Source organism: Sphaeramia orbicularis, chromosome 6 (genome assembly GCF_902148855.1).
Source record: "Sphaeramia orbicularis chromosome 6, fSphaOr1.1, whole genome shotgun sequence".
Classification (NCBI taxonomy): Eukaryota; Metazoa; Chordata; class Actinopteri; order Kurtiformes; family Apogonidae; genus Sphaeramia; species Sphaeramia orbicularis.
The window spans coordinates 5455117-5473896 of record NC_043962.1 but is presented as its reverse complement, the minus strand read 5'-3'; the positions used below and the strand labels follow the sequence as shown (position 1 = coordinate 5473896).

Genomic DNA, 18780 nt, shown 5'->3' with positions numbered 1-18780 from the left:
GGTTTTCATTTCTTTAATACTTTGTTTTGGTTGTTTTTTGTTGATAATTTGCTTTATTGGTGGTTGTACTGTGTTTGTATACGTCTGGAATAAAACATTCATTTATCGATCACATACAGTTCATCTGGAGCTCAGATGACCTTTATCTGACCTATACCTGACCTTTCACTACTTTCATTTATTCTGTTTTTTTTTTTTTTTCTGCTAAAGTTTCGTCGCTGTGGTGCTTCTGTTCTACACTTCATGACCATCACTGCTGAAGCAAAATGCCCAGTTTTTCCCGTCACGAATCCAAACAAACCTGAAACAGAAAACGCATCACTTCCTGTTTGACAGAAGCTTCGTCCCAGGAAAAGACCCACCAGACGCTGTGTGTGTTTAGAACATCAAATGCAAAAGCTTTCATCAGGTTGAATCACTGTTCTGTTGTAGTAATCAGTCATAGAGAGCAGTAAAATGGACTAGTATTTACATGAGAATGCTGTGGATTATTACTTTGAACTAAATTTAGTCTCCAGACTGGCTGGAAGTGGGGTGGGGGGTGGGGGTCACCTTCAACACACGACTCTGCTTCAAATGCAAGAATAAAAATCTGTGACAAATGAAAGGAAAAAGCAGTATCATAGAAATATTTTCCACCTCCTGCATCAGAAACAGTCTCATTGTTCATTTGACGTGGATTTTCACAGTAGAGTGAAAATCGCTCTGACAGAAGATGTTCCCATGTTTGGGTTTGATGAAGGTTTTAATCCAATCACTGGTTCCAGTTTTAGTTCTAGTTCTGGTTCTGGGTTCTGGTGCCAGTCCAAAGTGTGGGTGAATGGAGAGGGTTGCATTAGAAAGTCAAATAATCTCCAATAATATCATGAAATGTTTGCAGAAAAATAAATTTTTGTGTCTCCAAATGTGCGGCTGCATCAAACAAACACAAACACATGCAGATGATTATGTTTTGCTTTTGGTTAACAAGAAAAAATAACCAAAATCAATTGCTGACAGTGTCAACAGTTGCAGAAGAAGCAACAACAGTTGTAGAAGGAGCTTATGGGTTTGGAGAATAGAACAATACTTGCTACAGTTCAATGACCTAAGGCTGATTCTTAATGTAATAAATGATAGATGCACGGAGGGAACAAAGACTTTTTTTTCTCCTACTTCTATAAAATGGCTATGATGAAAATTAGTGACGTTAGGAATCATTGGCATAATAATAATTTTCCAATCTCAGGTATGTAGATTATTTTATTGATACTGTTATGGATCAGTTCATACAGTCAACAACAACAAAAAAAGACAATTATCCAAAAATCAGTAGAACGGCAAGAAATTAATAACAGTAAGTTATTAAGGCTGAACAAAAATGTATATTATTATTTATTATAATCATATTAAAATATGTATTTATCCATATTTACATACAAATGTTTAAGAACTTCATTTATAAATGAAGTGAATGAAATGGACATTGGTCATGAGACGTTCCACTTGGTGACGTCATACAGCTTTTAACAGTTAAATAGAAATATGACCATTTTATTGTTAGAGGAAAGTTTGTAAATGTTTCCATAATTTTATGCTTTTTTTCACTAAAACAAAGAGAAAAATGTGGAGTTCTCATTATTTCTAGGCAATATAATTTTTTTTCACATTAAACCAAGAACATTTCAAGTTATTTCATCATTTATAGGCTATATTATTATTTTACTATAGATCGTATTGATCTGAAAGTGGAACCTGAATTAAAACCAGATTAACCCTTTCATGCACGAATTATGAGAACCTTAATCAAAATTTTGTCCTGAGTGTTTTTATTCCTCTTTAGGCATGAAAAAAACAATGCGATTGAAAATTTTCTTCTGAAAAATAAATAAATAAATAAAATAAAAAGAACTTCAAAATTTTTAAAAATACATAAAAAAAGTAATATTGAAAAAAAAAAAAAATTCTTATGAACCTATTTTTCATGAAGTTGCAAAAATGTCCACTCAGCTGGACACCACACGTTTAATTTTTGACGCACAGAAACATGTATTTACTGATAAATTGTGTGAAAACTATGGGGAGGGCTTGTGATTCTGGTGGTTTATGCTCAGGAGAGATTTACATAATGTTACCAATTCATGTCAGAAAAGATATGTAGTGTCTAAAAACTTTAATAAAGATATGTGTAAAAAAAACAAAACAAAAAAACAACGAAAAAAACAACAAAATCCATGAATACACAAGAGAACAGCTGTAGAATAGCTGCCCACTGTAGTGACCAGTATGCATGAAAGGGTTAAATCAAGAACATTTCGAGTTATTTCCTCATTTATAGGCTACATTATTATTTTACTATAGATCGTATTGGTCTGAAAGTGGAACCTGAATTAAAACCAGATTAACACCACTGACCATTAATATCTCAAATGTAATTTTTGCACTTCCCTAATTCATCCCGTGGGCTGGATCGGACTCTTTGGTGGTCCGGTTCTGGCCCGTGGACCGCATGTTTGACACCCCTGGTCTAAGGTACTGAACACAGGTCTGGAAACGTTCAGCCATAGAAATAAAAGCAGTAGAACAGCTTCACCGTGTCTGTGTAACTAACTGTGTGTACAGTACCAGGGCGGTTTTAGGCCAGAAGTGACTTTAAATATTATCATGATTCATTTTTTGGACGAGAAAGAGTTATAGCTGTAGCTCTGCAAAGTGTCACGGCCTGTGTTTCATGTGCAATCAGGTCCAATCCGGGCGCTAAACCCCACAGTTTAAGGCCCCCCCGGTTCAAAAGGACCCCTAATCCAAGTGTTTGTTATATTTTTTCACTCTCTATATAAACGGGCTACACTTGTCCAAATACACACTCAGCACCGGGTGAGGGTGGGCTCTGTGATGAAGATTGATGGGCCCGGTTCAGGCCACATGAGCTGCTAATCAACTTAGGTTTCCTGGCACTAAACTCTATACATCATTATATTCGTCAGACGTGTCCAGACCAGGACTGATGCTGTTTACAACCTGCACACAAACACACCGCTACAGAACCCAGAGTACACATGCTCATATGGATACACAGAACCAACACCTGTACAGGCTCATGTAACAAATACAACACAGTCTGCAGGAAATCCTCACCATAACTCAACTCTATAATTACGGAGTTAAACGCATTACAACACACTGTCATATATACAGTTTTCATGGAACACAGTCCGACTCAGACGTGTTATTTAGTGAAGGTTATCACATACATAAATGAAACTTCAACAGGTTCTGGAAAGAGATTGAATACACATGAAATAATGTTCTGCATGAACCAGAACCTTTTATTATTTAAGATATTTTTACATGTGAAAAATGGTTAATTTAGCTTCACACTGTGATTTTGGGAGCAGATTAATACGTCCTCCTGTCATCATATACAATTGCGGAAAAAATTATTAGACCACCCTTGTTTTCTTCAATTTCTGGTTCATTTTAATGCCTGGTACAACTAAAGGTACATTTATTTAGACAAAAATTATGATAAAAAAAAAAAATAGCTCATAGTAGTTTCATTTCAGAGCTGATATCTATCCATTTAACATGTTTTCTTGAGAAAAACCAAAATCACTTCAGTTCTTCCATCAGTATCTATGTCATTGGACTGACAAAAACAGTGCTTCTGTTTTAGTCACATGACACACACAGGAGTTAGGACTGGATTGTAGAACCATTGTTTTTGAACACTTTTGGTGGTCTAATAATTTTTTCTGCAACCGTACATACACAATATGGACAAAAGTAATGGGACACATTGAATTCAGGTGTTTCTTTTCTAACAGGGGTCTGGGATACAAAACAAAAATGACTAACGTCAGAATATAGTTTTATATTATGGGATAAATATCATTACATTGGTTAGTTTGGTTTAAATTGTTATCTTTGCTTCTAAAATGCCTTTTTTTGCGTTTTTTTTTTTTTTTTTCTTAAATTTCTCTTAGCACTAATTTTTTTTTTTTTTATCCATCACTGATTTAAATGTTCTTCCTCTAAATTTCTAAAACATTTTTCATGCTCTGACTGTAAATAATAATTTTCTACCACAACTAACATCTACTTTCTTCATATTTTACTCATCAAAAAAAACAAAAAAAACAAATCTAAATTAATGTTGAGAGAAATGAAGTAAAAACCAGTAAAAATCTCTGACTTCATGCTTCTATCAGCTGTGATTTCATTGTCAGTTCTATTATCAAATTATTGTCCATTTTTGCGACCAAAATCATCTACTGGTCTTAAATATTTAACATCTGTTGATCCACTAATCCTATCAAAATTGGTGTAAAATGCAGTTTGTCAATGACAGTTGATGGAGACACTGGGTTTTATGTTCAGTTAAGGGTGTATTTTGTTGAAAAAGTCACTTTTTCCTCAGTTTTCTCTGTTTCTGATGTCACAACTATCAACTTTAATCTGAGCTTTTGTGAACATCTACATGATCAGTGAATTAAATATAGGAAAGTACCTAGTTTTCAATGAAAAAATGTAAAGTACAGAAGATTATATTGCAATAAATGGTGATAAATCACTTAAAAAGAGTTCAATAGAGAGGAAAATTCATTTGGGAACTGCTCCAAAAGTAGCTCTGGGTCTTTATGGGTTAAATTTCCTTCATATTTTCTCTTATTTTTCATTAAAATAAACAATAAGAGGAATCAACTCCAGACACACCAGACGTTCTTACCTTGTTACCGTGCAGATCTGCTCTTACACAGGTGTGATGAATGTTGCATCTTATCTGACCTTAAATAGGATGGGTGTGGCCAATTAGCACATGTGACCACGCCCACTAAACACCATATAAGGGCAGGTGTTGTGCGTGTGCAGACAGTTTCAATTTCACAGATGAACCAAAAAAAGGGCAGAAAGAAAAAGAAGTTCCAACCCATTTAGACAAAGGAAACGTGACTTTTCATAGAGTCCGTTCTGATGGAACAGGAACAAACGCAGCAGTGGAAACACATGACGTTACACAGATCAGATAGAAAACTAATCTGTGACATCAGGTAAAGGAACTCAAATAAGGGGATCCAGTAGGTCCTGTCAGATTCTCTTGGAGGAAAAACTATGGCACTGGATTTTACAGTGAAAAAATGTCTAAATGTATGAGTGTGGGTTAAAGGTCAGGGGTGTCAAACATACGGCCCGTGGACCAAAACCAGCCCACCAAAGGGTCCAATCCAGCCCACAGGATGAATTTGTGAAATGCAAAAATTACACCTCAGGGACCACATGAAGCCCTATTCTGGTCTCAAGTGGGTCAGACCAGTAAAATACTATCATAATAACTTATAAATAATGACAACTCCAAATTTTTCCTCTTTCTTTTTGTGTAAAAAAGTAAAATTACATGAAAATGTTTACATTTGCAAACTATCCTTTTACAAAAAATGTGAATAACCTGAAAAAATGTGAGCAACCTGAAATATCTTTAAAAAAATAAGTAGAATTTTAACAATATTCTGCTTGTTTAAATGAAATGTTTAGTGTATTTGCAGATCCACTGTGTTATATAAGCTGTAATGCACTAACAGATCATATTTTCTATGTTATTGTTTCATCCACTGAGGTTAAAATACGTCTAAATCACAACTGTCAAAGTCCTTTTAGTTCAGGTTCCACATTCAGACCAGTATGATCTAAAGTGAGTCAGACCAGTACAATAATATTAATAATAACCTAGAAATAATGACAACTCCAAATTATATATAAATTTAAAAAAAAAAAGTTAAATTGCATTATGCTTTCACAAAATTGTGAATAACCTGAACAAATATGAACATGAAATGTCTTAAGGAAAATAAGTGCAATTGTACCAATATGTTTATGTTTATGTTTATCTTTATGCATTTGGCAGACACTTTTTTCCAAAGCAACTTACAGGGGAAAACCAATCAAATCACTCAATCAATCAAATTTTATTTATATAGTGCCAGATCACAACAAAAAAGTTCTCTCATGACACTTTATATAGAGTTGGTCAAAACCAGACTCTAAGCCAATTTACAGAAACCCAACAGAATATTCTTCCTGTTATTAAATGTTTTGTGTATTTGTAGATCCACTGTGATCTGTAAGTTATAATGTACATGTGTAAATGATAAACTGAGGAAGAATATTGTTAGAATTAAGAATTACGCTCATGTGCATTTAAAGGGCCAGCGCTCCAAACCACCTTTCTGGTGTCATAACTCAGAAATAGGGTTGAAGATGGACCTGTGGAGTTGAATGAATGAAGAATTCAGACCCAAGCAGAGCATTTACAGTTTATGGAGACCACAGGGAAATGTGGGAAAATGTATAAAATACCACTCCTTTAAAAATTGGACTCATTACTGTAAATAATGTAGCTTTAATTACAAACTGAATAACTGTTACTGCAGAAAAGAATGCATGAAAGGGTTAAATTAAACATAATCTCTCAGTTCTACAACATCTGCTTCATCGGTAAAACACTGATTGTGTCGATAGGTGTTTTCTGTGCGGTGTGATTACGTTTCAGGACCAACACTGGTCTCATATTGGACCCATGTCTCCAGGAGACTAATGTTTCTGGTTGGTTTTCCTTTCCTTCTGCCCGTTGGAAGTTTTACCCCAAACACTGAGATTATCTCTGCATATTTAACACACAAACACATAATAGCAGTCTAACACGCAGAGACAAATATTTATTTTATGTTTAACATGACATGTGTTGCCTTGGTCTAAAAACCGAAGCCGTGAAGACCAAACATTTCCAATCCTGCGGACGATGGCGTCATCCTGGGCTTCACCAACCAGACGGCGCTGCGCTCATCAGAACTTTTCAACATCTCTGCAGCTTTGCTTTCACCAACTGTAAATAAATACTCACAGTCTCATGAGGCTTGTGTATATATGTCTATATGTGTGTGTGTGTGTGTGTGTGTGTGTGTTGAGGACTTGTACACAGCAGCAGGATTACCACCCCCAGACTGGGACCACCCTGACTTTAACACTTAATCCGGGAGGAAGTGGAGCTGCATCGACCCCCCCCCACACACACACACACACACACACACACACACACACACCTCTATGCAATGTTGAAATTGTGTTGCAACACAGAGTTTATGTCCTCACATCAGTAGATAGATGTAGCCGCACACATACATATGCAAACTCACACAGTCTCATACACACACACTTAACTGAAGCACTTGAGCTAAAACAAACCTGTTAGATTTATACTGAACAGCTGCTCTGGGACAAATCCACTGTGTTTGCAGAACGTGTTACTGTCAGAGGGACTGTGAACGCATCATACTGTAGTTATGATGATCCAAATGTGTCAGAAACAAAGGAATCCATCACTGACTTTTGGAAGAATCAAGACCAGGTTCAGATCAACTGAAAATATTGACCTGTTTTTGCCTCCAAAATATGATTTAATTCTATAATGTTCATAAAACATGCAGATGTGTGGTCTGATGAAGTGAGTCCGACTGTTTTTATCCAATTTTAACTGTAAATACTTAAGTTAAAAGTGAATATATCCACTTTTGTCTTCATTTTTTTCTTATAATATAGAGATTTATAGAGATTTCCTGCAGTGATTATCATTTTTATTATTAGCATTTTAAACAGGAAATTAGGACTAATAAAGGATTATTTTATCTTATCTTATCTTATCTTATCTTATCTTATCTTCTTACGTGGTGTCCAAAATAATCGAACACCTGACAGTAAATATTAGCATTTTTTGCCTTCAAAACAGGATTTCATCCCATAATATTCATAAAACATGCAGCTGTTTGGTCTGGTGAAGTGAGTCCTACTGTTTTTAGCCACTTTTAAGTTTAATATGTCAGTTAAAAGTGAATACATCCACTCTTGTCTACATTTTTACCTATAATATAGAGATTTATCTGTCATACTGTAAATTAGGACTAATAAAGGATTATCTTCTTATAAAACATAATGATGACTTTGTAGGTATTTTATTCATTTTATGTGCATTTTAATGGACAATTTAAAAAACAAAAACAAAAAAAAAAACAAACCACAGCTCATATTTAAAGAAAACCATGAGCTGATTGTCGAATGGGGTCAACAAAGAACTGCTATCATGCAAAAAACTATGTTCATTTAATGACTGTGGTACCATTTTATGCCACTTTTATCATCCTTTTCCTTAATTTACCGGTTCACTAGTTTATCTGTGGAGGAGCAGCTTAAACATTTTGACCAATAAAGACTCACTGCTACTTTTAAGGCAGTTCCCAGATAAATTTTTCCCTCTATTTATCTTTTCTTAAGTGATTTATCACCATTTATTACAATATTTTCCTCTGTATTTTGCATTTTTTTCAATGAAAATCAGGTATTTTCCTGTATTTAATTTACTAATCCTTTGCTTTAATCATCATGCTGAGATTACATCTGAGAAAAGTGAAGAAAAAGTTCCTTTTTTAGTCAAATCTGTCATTAACTAGTGTCCATCTACTGTCATTGATCCAACTCCATGGATTTTAGTGGTGAATCAATGTTGTAGAAGATGACAGTGTTTCCATGGTAACTGCGGAGCCTCTGAACGTCCAAATGGGTCATATCTGATGACCATGAAAAGATGAAGAACTGTATTTTACACCAATTATTGACATCTTTTGACAGGATTATCGAATCAACAGGTCATTGGTGGATATTTGGGTCTTCGTGGGTTAAACTGTTCTGAGATTATTGGTGTTAAAATTACACTAATTTTTTTTTTTTTTTTAAAGAATTTTCATGTTAGTCATGTTATTCACATTTTTAAAAGATAGTTTGTAGATGTAAACATTTTCATGATGTCATTTTACTTTTTTCACTCTAAAACATAGAGAAAAGTTTGAAGTTGTTATTATTTACCGGTTATTTTGTTATTATTTCAATGGTCTGACCTATTTGAGATCATATTGGTCTGAATGTGGAACCTGAACTAAAATGAGTTAAAGCATTACTGATGAAACTATTGATCGACATGTTGTTGCAAAGTCAGTCAAACACTAAAACTGATGCTGAACTGACTGTTAATGCAGTCGTGAATCAGGGTGTTGACATACAGGAGACATGAAGTGACTGATAGGTTGCAGGACTGTGTCATATGTGTCAAGATCTGGTATTAATTATGGGGGGGGATGTTCATGGTGTGACACTGCCGACTGGCCTTTCACAGCTCATTACACAGTGTCCAATCAGAGTGCAGCGAGCGTGACTGCTGTTTATTTATACACAGAGTGGGAAATAGCAGAGAGAGAGGAACTCAGACCAAAGCGAAAGCACTGAAACACTCCGACACATTGTACCAGCACAGAGGGGCCAATCAACACACACACACACACACACACACACACACACACACACACACAAAAGGTTCGTCTTTGTAAGAGGTCTTTTCTTCTGCTGCAGTAATACTTCCTAAGGTTCAGTGATGTTCCTTTGTGTTTTAACCCTTAAAGACCCAAACGTCCACCGTCAACCTAAACCATGTACTGATCTAAACTGTTTAATACCTGTTGATCCACTAATTCTATAAATCCATGTAAATAATTGGTGTAAAATTCAGTTATTCATCTTTTCATGGTCATCAGATATGACCCACACTGTAAGCCCAGAATCTATATTTACTAAAATGCTTCAACCCTTTCATGCACGAATTATGAGAACGTTAATCCAAATTTTTTCCTGAGTCTTTTTATTCCTCCTTAGGCATGAAAAAAATAATGCAATTGAAAATTTTATTCTGAAAAAATAAATAAATAAATAAATAAATAAATAAATATATTTATAAAAATAAATAATAATGAAAAAAAAAAAAAATCTTATGAACCTATTTTTCATGAAGTTGCAAAAATGTCCACTCAGCTGGACACCACACCTTTAATTTTTGACGCACAGAAACATGTATTTACTGATAAATTGTGAGAAAACTACGGGGAGGGCTTGTGATTCTGGGGGTTGATGGTCAGGTGAGATCTACATAATGTTACCAATTCATGTCAGAAAAGATATGTTGTGTCTTAAAACTTTAATAAAGATATGTGTAAAAAAAATAAAATAAAAAAAATCCATGAATATACAGGAGAACAGTTGTAGAATAGCTGTCCACTGTAGTGATCAGTGTGCATGAAAGGGTTAATTATAATGCACTTAAATGATTTAGGTTTTATGATGTTACTATAAAATGTTCAGTATATTCTACTAATTTGTAGACATAGTTGAAAGTACAAAAAAGTTTTAGCTGAAGGGAATTAAATCACTAAGTTTTAGTCATGACCACACCTTTTTATCTGTGCATTGCATTGTGGGTATTGGGCATGTTGTTGAAAATGTGTTATTTTTCTGTGCAGGGGTTCAGCGGGGTTGTGGTGTTAGTGTTAATTTGGATTTAATGTGTGTATGGCAGTGTTTATTGGCCTTTTTGTGTTTGTTTTTGTATTTTTGTAGAGCTGCACCATGAGTCAGAGTCTTAGGAAGAACTATGGTTTTCCTGTTCATCTAAAACTGACAATATGTAGATAATATCTAAAACTTTTAACTATAAGCACTTCCTTTATGGATAAATAAACTGAACCTAATTTCCATTCATGCTACAATATTTAAATTGAATAATTTCAGAACTATTTCAGTCAGGAATAGGATTTTGAGTTTGATTAACTTAAAAAGAAGTTGTGTAATCAGTGATAAATTAATCTGACTGCAATTGAGAAAATTAGTCACTGTAACCTAAAATGCTGAGTTGAATGATTGGATAGTGGGTTGGTTTTACAACAGATTTAAAGTACAAATAATTTGTCTTTTAGTGTTTTCTACTTAATAGTTTAAATTCAGTACTTTTAGCATTAAAGTTGAACCTACTTAAACCAATTGATTAGTCGATCATTACTCAAATCATTTAAGTGCAATCACTTGCCTCACATTTTTTGAGTAAACTCTATTTATCCGGGCTTTCGTGCGGACATTCAGAGGCTACGTAGTTCAAATCAAAATTTATTTATATAGCGCCAAATCATGACCAAAGTTATCTCATGACACTTTACATGTAGAGTTGGTCTAAACCAGACTCTAAGTCTATTTACAGAAACCCAACAGAATCCTCCAGGAGCAAACACTTGTGACTGGTGACAGTGGCGAGGGAAAAACTCCACGTAGTTACCATGGAAACACCGTCATCTTCTACAGCATTGATTCACCAGTGAAACCCATGGAGTTGGATCAGTGACAGTGGACGGACACACTGGGTTTATGTTCAGTTAATGATAGATTTTACTGAAGAAGTCACTTTTCCGTCATAACCTTTGAATTTAGAGGTTTTATGAATATTTACATGATCGATAAATTAATTAGAGAAAAATACCTGGTTTTCGATGAATAAATGCCAAATCTAGAGGATCATATTGTAATAAATGGTGATAAATCACATAGGAAAAGTTAAATGTATAGAAAAAAAGATTTGGAAGCTTTCACATCAATAGCTGCTTTTATGCATTCCTCTATTTTTGGAAAGAAAGAAATACAAAATTAAATTAGCTAAATACGGACAGCAGAGTTTGCATCCACTATATGGACAAAAGTATGTGGACATGTTGAATTCAGATGTTTCTTTTCTAACAAGGGTCTGGGATACAAAACAATAATGACTAATGTCAGAATATAGTTTTATATTATGGGATAAATATCATTGCATTGGTTAGTTTGGTTTAAACTGTTATCTTTGCTTCCAAAATGCCTCAAAAGCGGTTTTACTTAATTTCTGTCAACATTGATTTAGGTTTTTTGTTTGCTTTGTTTTGTTTTTTTTATGATGAGTGAAATATGAAGATCAAGCCATGTAAATAATTGGTGTAAAATACAGTTCTTCATCTTTTCATGGTCATCAGATATGACCCATTTGGACGTTCAGAGACTCCGTAGTTACCATGGAAACACCGTCATCTTCTACAGCATTGATTCGCCAGTAAAACCCATGGAGTTGGATCAGTGACAGTGGATGGACACACTGGGTTTATGTTGAGTTAATGGTGTATTTTGCAGAATAAGACACTTATTCTTCAGTTGTCTTTGTTTTTAATAGAATAACACTCAAATATGATCTCAGCATGATGATTAAAGTACATGATCAATTAATTAAATGTTGGAAAATACCTGATTTTCACTGAAAAAATGCAAAATACAGAGGATAATATGATAAATCCCTTAAGAATGGTTAAATCTAGAGAAAAATCTTTGAGTACCTAGAAAAGCGCTATAAAAAAAAGCGATGTATTATTATTATTATTATTATTATTATTATTATTATTATTATTATTATTATTATTATTATTGTTGTTGTTGTTGTTATTGTTATTGTTGTTATTATTATTATCAAAAATTACTTTGGGAAATGTCACAAACATCGCACTGGGTCTTTATGGGTTAAAGTTTTGCTGCCAACCATTATGGGATATTTTACTAAGAATGTAACTATGGCAGCTGCTGTTTCTAATTTATTATTACATTAATCACTGGGCTCAATCCGATCTCAATGACGACAATTTAACAACAAGCACATCAAGTACATCCCCCAGAAAAGACTTACAGACTCAGAAAAAATGACATCAAAAATATATTTATTACATAATCATTAACTTGATTCAACATGATAACAGTATGTCCATGCAAAATGGAAGCATAGCACAATATAATAATATATGTGTGTAATAACTTGTGCGTCAGAGGGATCAGAAGTGTCGGTTCAGTTTACGACGTGAACGGTGAATACAGTGAATTTCCCTGTGAGGATCAATAAAGTTCATCTGTATCTATCAGAGTTCCTTCAGTTTAGTTTAGACTTAAATGTACATGTTGTTTCTGACCTTGTTTTAACAGTAGATGTTGGAATTCGATGCCTCATAAAACAACGTTAACACTGAAATACACTGAAGGTGACGTTTCAGTTGAATGAACGTAATGAGAAAATGTATTTATTTATTTATTTTTTTCCATGGAGGTCCTTTTAAAGAAAACCTAGATGAAAGTAAACTGATGCGGATATTACCGTCCACCGTCCTGTTGATCATCTGAAAATGAAAACTAATGCTAATAACTAGTGCTAATATCATGTACCACTGGTCTACAAATGAAATGCCTCCACAATAAAAACAGTAAAATTTTACCAAGTTTGATTCACTAATAAGGAAAAATTCAGTCCAAATGCTGGTTGGTTGTAGTTCCACAGATAAGGTCTACGGTCGAAATATGAAATAGTCAGAATTAATGATAGAATTGGTTTAAGTCTAAAGGAATGTTTGTGTCTGTCTGTTTGTACGTTACAATACATTCACTTTACAGGTTCTTTATACTGGAACATTTATAAATCTACTCAATAAATAGACAGAAACCAACATATATGTGGAATAACACTTCATCATATACATTGAAAACATCAAATAACCAGCACTTTGTCATTTGATTCCAATTCATCTTATTAAAATATGTAAGATTTAACACATTTATTCCGAGGCAGACCATTTCTAAAAAAAACAAAAACAAATTGTAGAACCGTAAACAGGTGGCTCAGTGTCATTTAAACCAATCATTTACATTTTTTCTCACGAGAAGTGACAGTATCGTGTATGGATGCTAACCGTTAATAGTTTCCTCACCCAGGACAGCAGTGATACCAGAGTTAAAGCTTAGTTTGAGTCACAAGTTTGGACAATTTTAATGACTTTTATTTAAACCATTCATTTATGTGACAGTGTCGGCTAACAGAGCTAACCAAGCTTGTCCATCTGCAAAAGTTAAAGAGAAAACACTTGCTAACATTAGCTACTTAGCATACAGTCACGGAAAAAATCATTAGACCATCAAAAGTCATCAAAAACAATGGTTATGCAATCCAGCGCTAACTCCTGTGTGTATCGTGTGACCAAAACAGACAGAAAAGAAAACATGAAAAGTCTAAAAGCACTGTTTTTGTCAGTACAATGCCATAGATATTGATGTAAGAACTGAAGTGATTGTGGTTATTATCAAGAAAACCTGAAAAATGGATAAATATCAGCTCTGAAATTAAACTACTATGAGCTATTTTTGTTGTTTTCATTATATTTTTCCAAACAAATGTACCTTTAGTTGTACCAGACATTAAAATGAACAAGAAACTGAAGAAAACAAGGGTGGTCTAATAATTTTTTCCTCGACTGTATGTGTTATTTGTTATTCTGATCACCTTCTCCAAGCCAATACGACATAAACTAAATGTGTTCCTTCATTATGAATCTCAGCAGATTGATACAGAAGAGAACGTTGACAACTTTTGGAACTTCTTTTTCCCCGATACGTCAATTAAAGACAACCGTCCACATTTCACAAGAGAGATGCTTTGATTCCTTGTGGCAGAGCATGCATCGGCCATGCACAGTAAATAGAAAAGGCATCGATGGAACATTATTCAAGGGATTTTCTGGATATGTCGAGATTAAATGTAGTGCAAATGGCTCATGCTAAGCTAAATATAATATACTGTACAGGTCAACATTTCAACAGTTTGGTCAAACAAGGTAAAGATTCTTTGAAATATTAGAGCCACAGGAGGGCAGAAAGAATTAAAGATACAATATGTAGCATGTGATAACATTTACACTAGAACAGGGGTCAGGGGTGTCAAACTTATTTACTTTCAGGATCCACATTCAGCCCAGTTTGATGTCAAGTGGGTCAGACCAGTAAAATAATAACATAATAACCTATAAAAAAAATTAGAACTCCAAATGTTTTAATGCAAGAAATACAATTAAATTACGAAAACATTTACATTTACAAACTATCCAAACAAAAAAGATGGGAATAACCTGAAAAAAGTAAAATTTTATAAGAGAAATAAGTGCAATTTTAACAATATTTTTCCTCAACTTATCATTTATGTGTGCATTAGGGATCTACAAAGAAATACAACATTTAATAACAGGCAGAATATTGTTAAAATTGCACTTAATTTTCTGTAAACATTTCAGGTTGTTTGTATTTGTTCATGTTATTCACATTTTATTGTTAAAGTATAGTTTGGGAATGTAAATGTTTTCCTAATTCAATTAATTTAATAATTTTTTGCACTAAAACAAAAAGACAAATTTGGAGTTATCATTATTTGTAGGCATAATAGTAGTTTTTTCACATTAAACCAACAAGAAAATTTGGAGTCATTATTTGTAGGTTATTATGTTATTATTTTACTTTAGATCATTTTGTTCTGTATGTGGAACCTAAACTAAAACCACTTCGACACCACTGACTGTTCATATCTTCAGTGTAATTTTTTTGCATTTAGTAAATTCATCCCACGGGCCGGGTTGGACTCTTTGGGGGGCCGGTTTTGGCCCACGAGCCGTATGTTTGACCCTGAGAGTAACATCAGAGTAAAATGGCTGTCGAGTGGGTGTGGTCATTGGCCTTTTCATGCTCCTCTGTAGGTACCTCTATTTAACGAGGGAAAGGAATCACATCCCAGAGTAACTGGACGTTCAAGCACAAACATGCACTAATGTTACATATTGTACCTTTAAAGTTACTAAGATCACATTAGAAGAAAAAAAAAAACATTGTAGGGAAAAAGAGGTTCACGTAGCCTCAGAATACACAGCGTTCTCATAGGTTTGACAATGTTGCGCCGATGATTTAGATCAACATGAATTATTGCACACACTACATGCAACTAACACTTTGAATGTCAAACAAATGTAGAATATAACACACTGCACATGGGCACTTCAGGGTCACAGCCGATGAAACATACAGTACATTCTTCACAGATCACATTACAGCATTACACATATTGTTTTTTGACATTTACAATTTAAGACCCAAAAAGTCACAAACAGCAGCACATGATAACAGAACACAACACACATAGAAATATGTACAGTATTTTACAAAATGATACGATACATCAGGGGTGTCAAACTCATTTTAGTTCAGGATCCACATTCAGCCCAATGTGATCTAAAGTAAGTCAGACCAGTATAATAATAACATAATAACCTATTAATAATTATAAAAATTTCACTTTTAGGTGTAAAACAGCTAAAATTACATAATGAAAATATGATTAACCTGAACAGCCGGGTGCAATCTGAAATCTCTGAAGAAAAATAATATTATATCTCACAACTTGCAGATCACAGTAGATCTACAAATGTACAAAACATTTAGTCACAGGCAGAACATTGGTAAAATTACACTCAATTTTCTTAAGATATTTCAGGTTCAGATTTATTGCTGTCTCTCATTTTTAATATCTGTGCCAGAAAATATGCATCGAATGGAAGCCAATTTTGCAAGAATAAAAGCAGTAAAATAAAAGAAATGTGTTGAGAAAAATAAGTGCAATTTTACCAATATTTTGTCTGTTATTAAATGTTTTCTGTATTTATAGATCCACTGTGATCTGTAAATTCTAATGCACATGTGTAAATGATACACTGAGACATACTATTGTTAAAATTGCACTTATTTTTCATCAGACACTGCAGGCTGTTCATGTTTGTTCATGTTATTCGGGTTTTATTGTGAAAGGATAGTTTATAAATGTAAATATTTTCATAATGTAATTTTACTTTTTCACATTAACCCTGGAAGTACATTTGGAGTTGTCATTATTTATAGGTTATTATGATACCATTTTACTTTAGATCATATTGGTCTGTATGTGGCCTCTGAACTAAAATAAGTTCAACACCCTTCACTGTTAATATCTTCAGTGTAATTTTTGCACTTTGCAAACTCATCCTGTGGGCTGGATTAGACCCTTTGGCGGGCCGGTTTTGGCCCACGGGCCGTATGTTTGACACCCCTGCAATAGATGATTGATCTGCAATGGAACCCATCATCCTCATATCCACACTAATATACTGTATATTAAAGAGGGGGGTTCAGAGTGGCTTCTGCTGCTGTGGATGAAGACAATGCTACCCCCTAGTGGTGACATAAAGTAATGCAGGAAGCAGAGCTCACATCAGTGTCTGTGCAGCTGCTTGATGTGAACACATGCTGGAGTTGGTGGGACAAGACGCAACAGTATTAAATCTATCACACAGTTACGGTGACAGATAATAAAAGCATTATTATTGAAGTAATACTGAAAACGCAAATAGCAATACACTCTCAGTTTTAGTCAAGTGCAGAAATCGTTTAACAAATCAGTTAGAGTGATGCTGGCAGGAGAGTGGAGTAGCAACAAGGACGTTCACATCCACAGAAGGCACTTTGGATAAAAAAAGAAGCATCTAATTAAAAAATAGAGAAGTAATATCAGATTGTAAAGTGTGCCAGAGTTTGGACTGAAGTAGGCAGTAACAGAAGGAAGACTGAACAGAAGGCAAAAGGATTCAGAGAGATACTGTGTTCGTTCTATTTGACGAGTCAGCGAATGTCTGAGGATTTAGAACAGGATAAATATGTCAGAGCTGCACTATTGCTTTGTGTTTTTACAGCCAAGAGGGATATAAAACATGTAACACAAAGCAAACCCAAGCATGTGGAAATATTCAGTATTCAATTGAACTGACTTCTCTGTGACTGAAAACGGACCAAACTCTACAGAGATCATTTCCTGCCAAAACCTAAGGAACAAATCGTCTATTAACAGCCACAGTAAACAGGTGAATAATTCGTGTGTGAAACAACTACAGTATGTCTTACACCTTTGGCTTGATCTTCACACCGATGTCCTGAGTAATTGACCCTCCATGTCAACAGGTGGCGCTGTGAGGCCATTTAACAGAACAAGTATCAGCAAATAAAATAAAGTAATGAACAGGAATTTAAGTATCTAAAATTATCTTTAAAAAGTTAAGCTTGATGTATATTTGGGTCACATTAAAATTTTCCAACAAATCACATCCTCTAATGATGTTTCAAATGTGATATTTTGGACTGAAAAGCAAACTTACATTGTTATTGAATCACAGGACGTTTGTAAAACATATTTCTTAAGGTTTGGCAGGAAACTGGCCCTTTCAAAAACCACCAAAAGAGCAGATTTAGACCAACTTTATGAGTTATTGCTGTGTGGTTATAAGACCCAGGCCTTCTGGGTAATGCAGTGTTTTAACAGACGCTAGAGGTGCCACGCTAACATCTAATAGATATGGTTACCATGGAAACACCGATTAAAACAGCATACAGGATATATAATGTACACATAATGTATTCATCCAGAGTGTGTGACTCTGAGGCTGTTTTATACTGGATGGCTTCACAGATACAGATATTAAAGATCTACGATACACATATGGAGGATGATGTTTTATTGCTGATACAGGACACTGGGGGGCGCACAGGAGCACGATCACACTGGATAAAACAGGGTTTGCTACAACTATGGCACGGTTCACTACAGTAATATAGGTTGTTTTTCCTGCAAACTGCACCACACAAATGCAACGACAGTCAGACTGAACTGAGAGTTTGTTCACTGCGACTCTGAGCTGATGATATACTGCTGTGTGTGTTTGTGTGTGTGTGTGTTCGTGTGCCGTCAGCCTGTCTTTACACATCATCAAATGCAGCCTGGCGTCGTCAAAATCACTCTGCGGCCATTTTCTCTATGTGTTCAGTCAGCAACTTGTACTGCTCTGTAGAGGGGAGAAACACAGGAAATGAAAAAAATGTCATATTCAAGTCATACTAGGATGTAAACTGTTCAGCCATAACATCCTGACACTGACAGACAAAGTGGTATTAATGTTGATTATCTCATTCTAATGGGACCTGTCAGTG

General features: G+C 34.6%; 1 protein-coding gene across 5 annotated transcripts in view; it reads right to left on the bottom strand.

Moving 5' to 3' along the window:
• Positions 1-6897: 6897 nt before the first annotated feature.
• kiaa0513 (KIAA0513 ortholog) overlaps positions 6898-18780 on the bottom strand; it is a 46396-nt gene continuing 34513 nt past the window's right edge. For 3 of the 5 annotated variants that reach the window (XM_030136418.1, XM_030136420.1, XM_030136419.1), the window contains one exon: positions 17027-18635. In XM_030136418.1, the coding sequence (XP_029992278.1) occupies positions 18586-18635 (50 nt within the window). In that variant the 3' untranslated portion in view covers positions 17027-18585. Of the gene's footprint in view, positions 6939-17026; positions 18636-18780 lie in introns of those variants that run through there. The other 2 variants (XR_003935611.1, XR_003935612.1) reach the window with 2 other exon arrangements.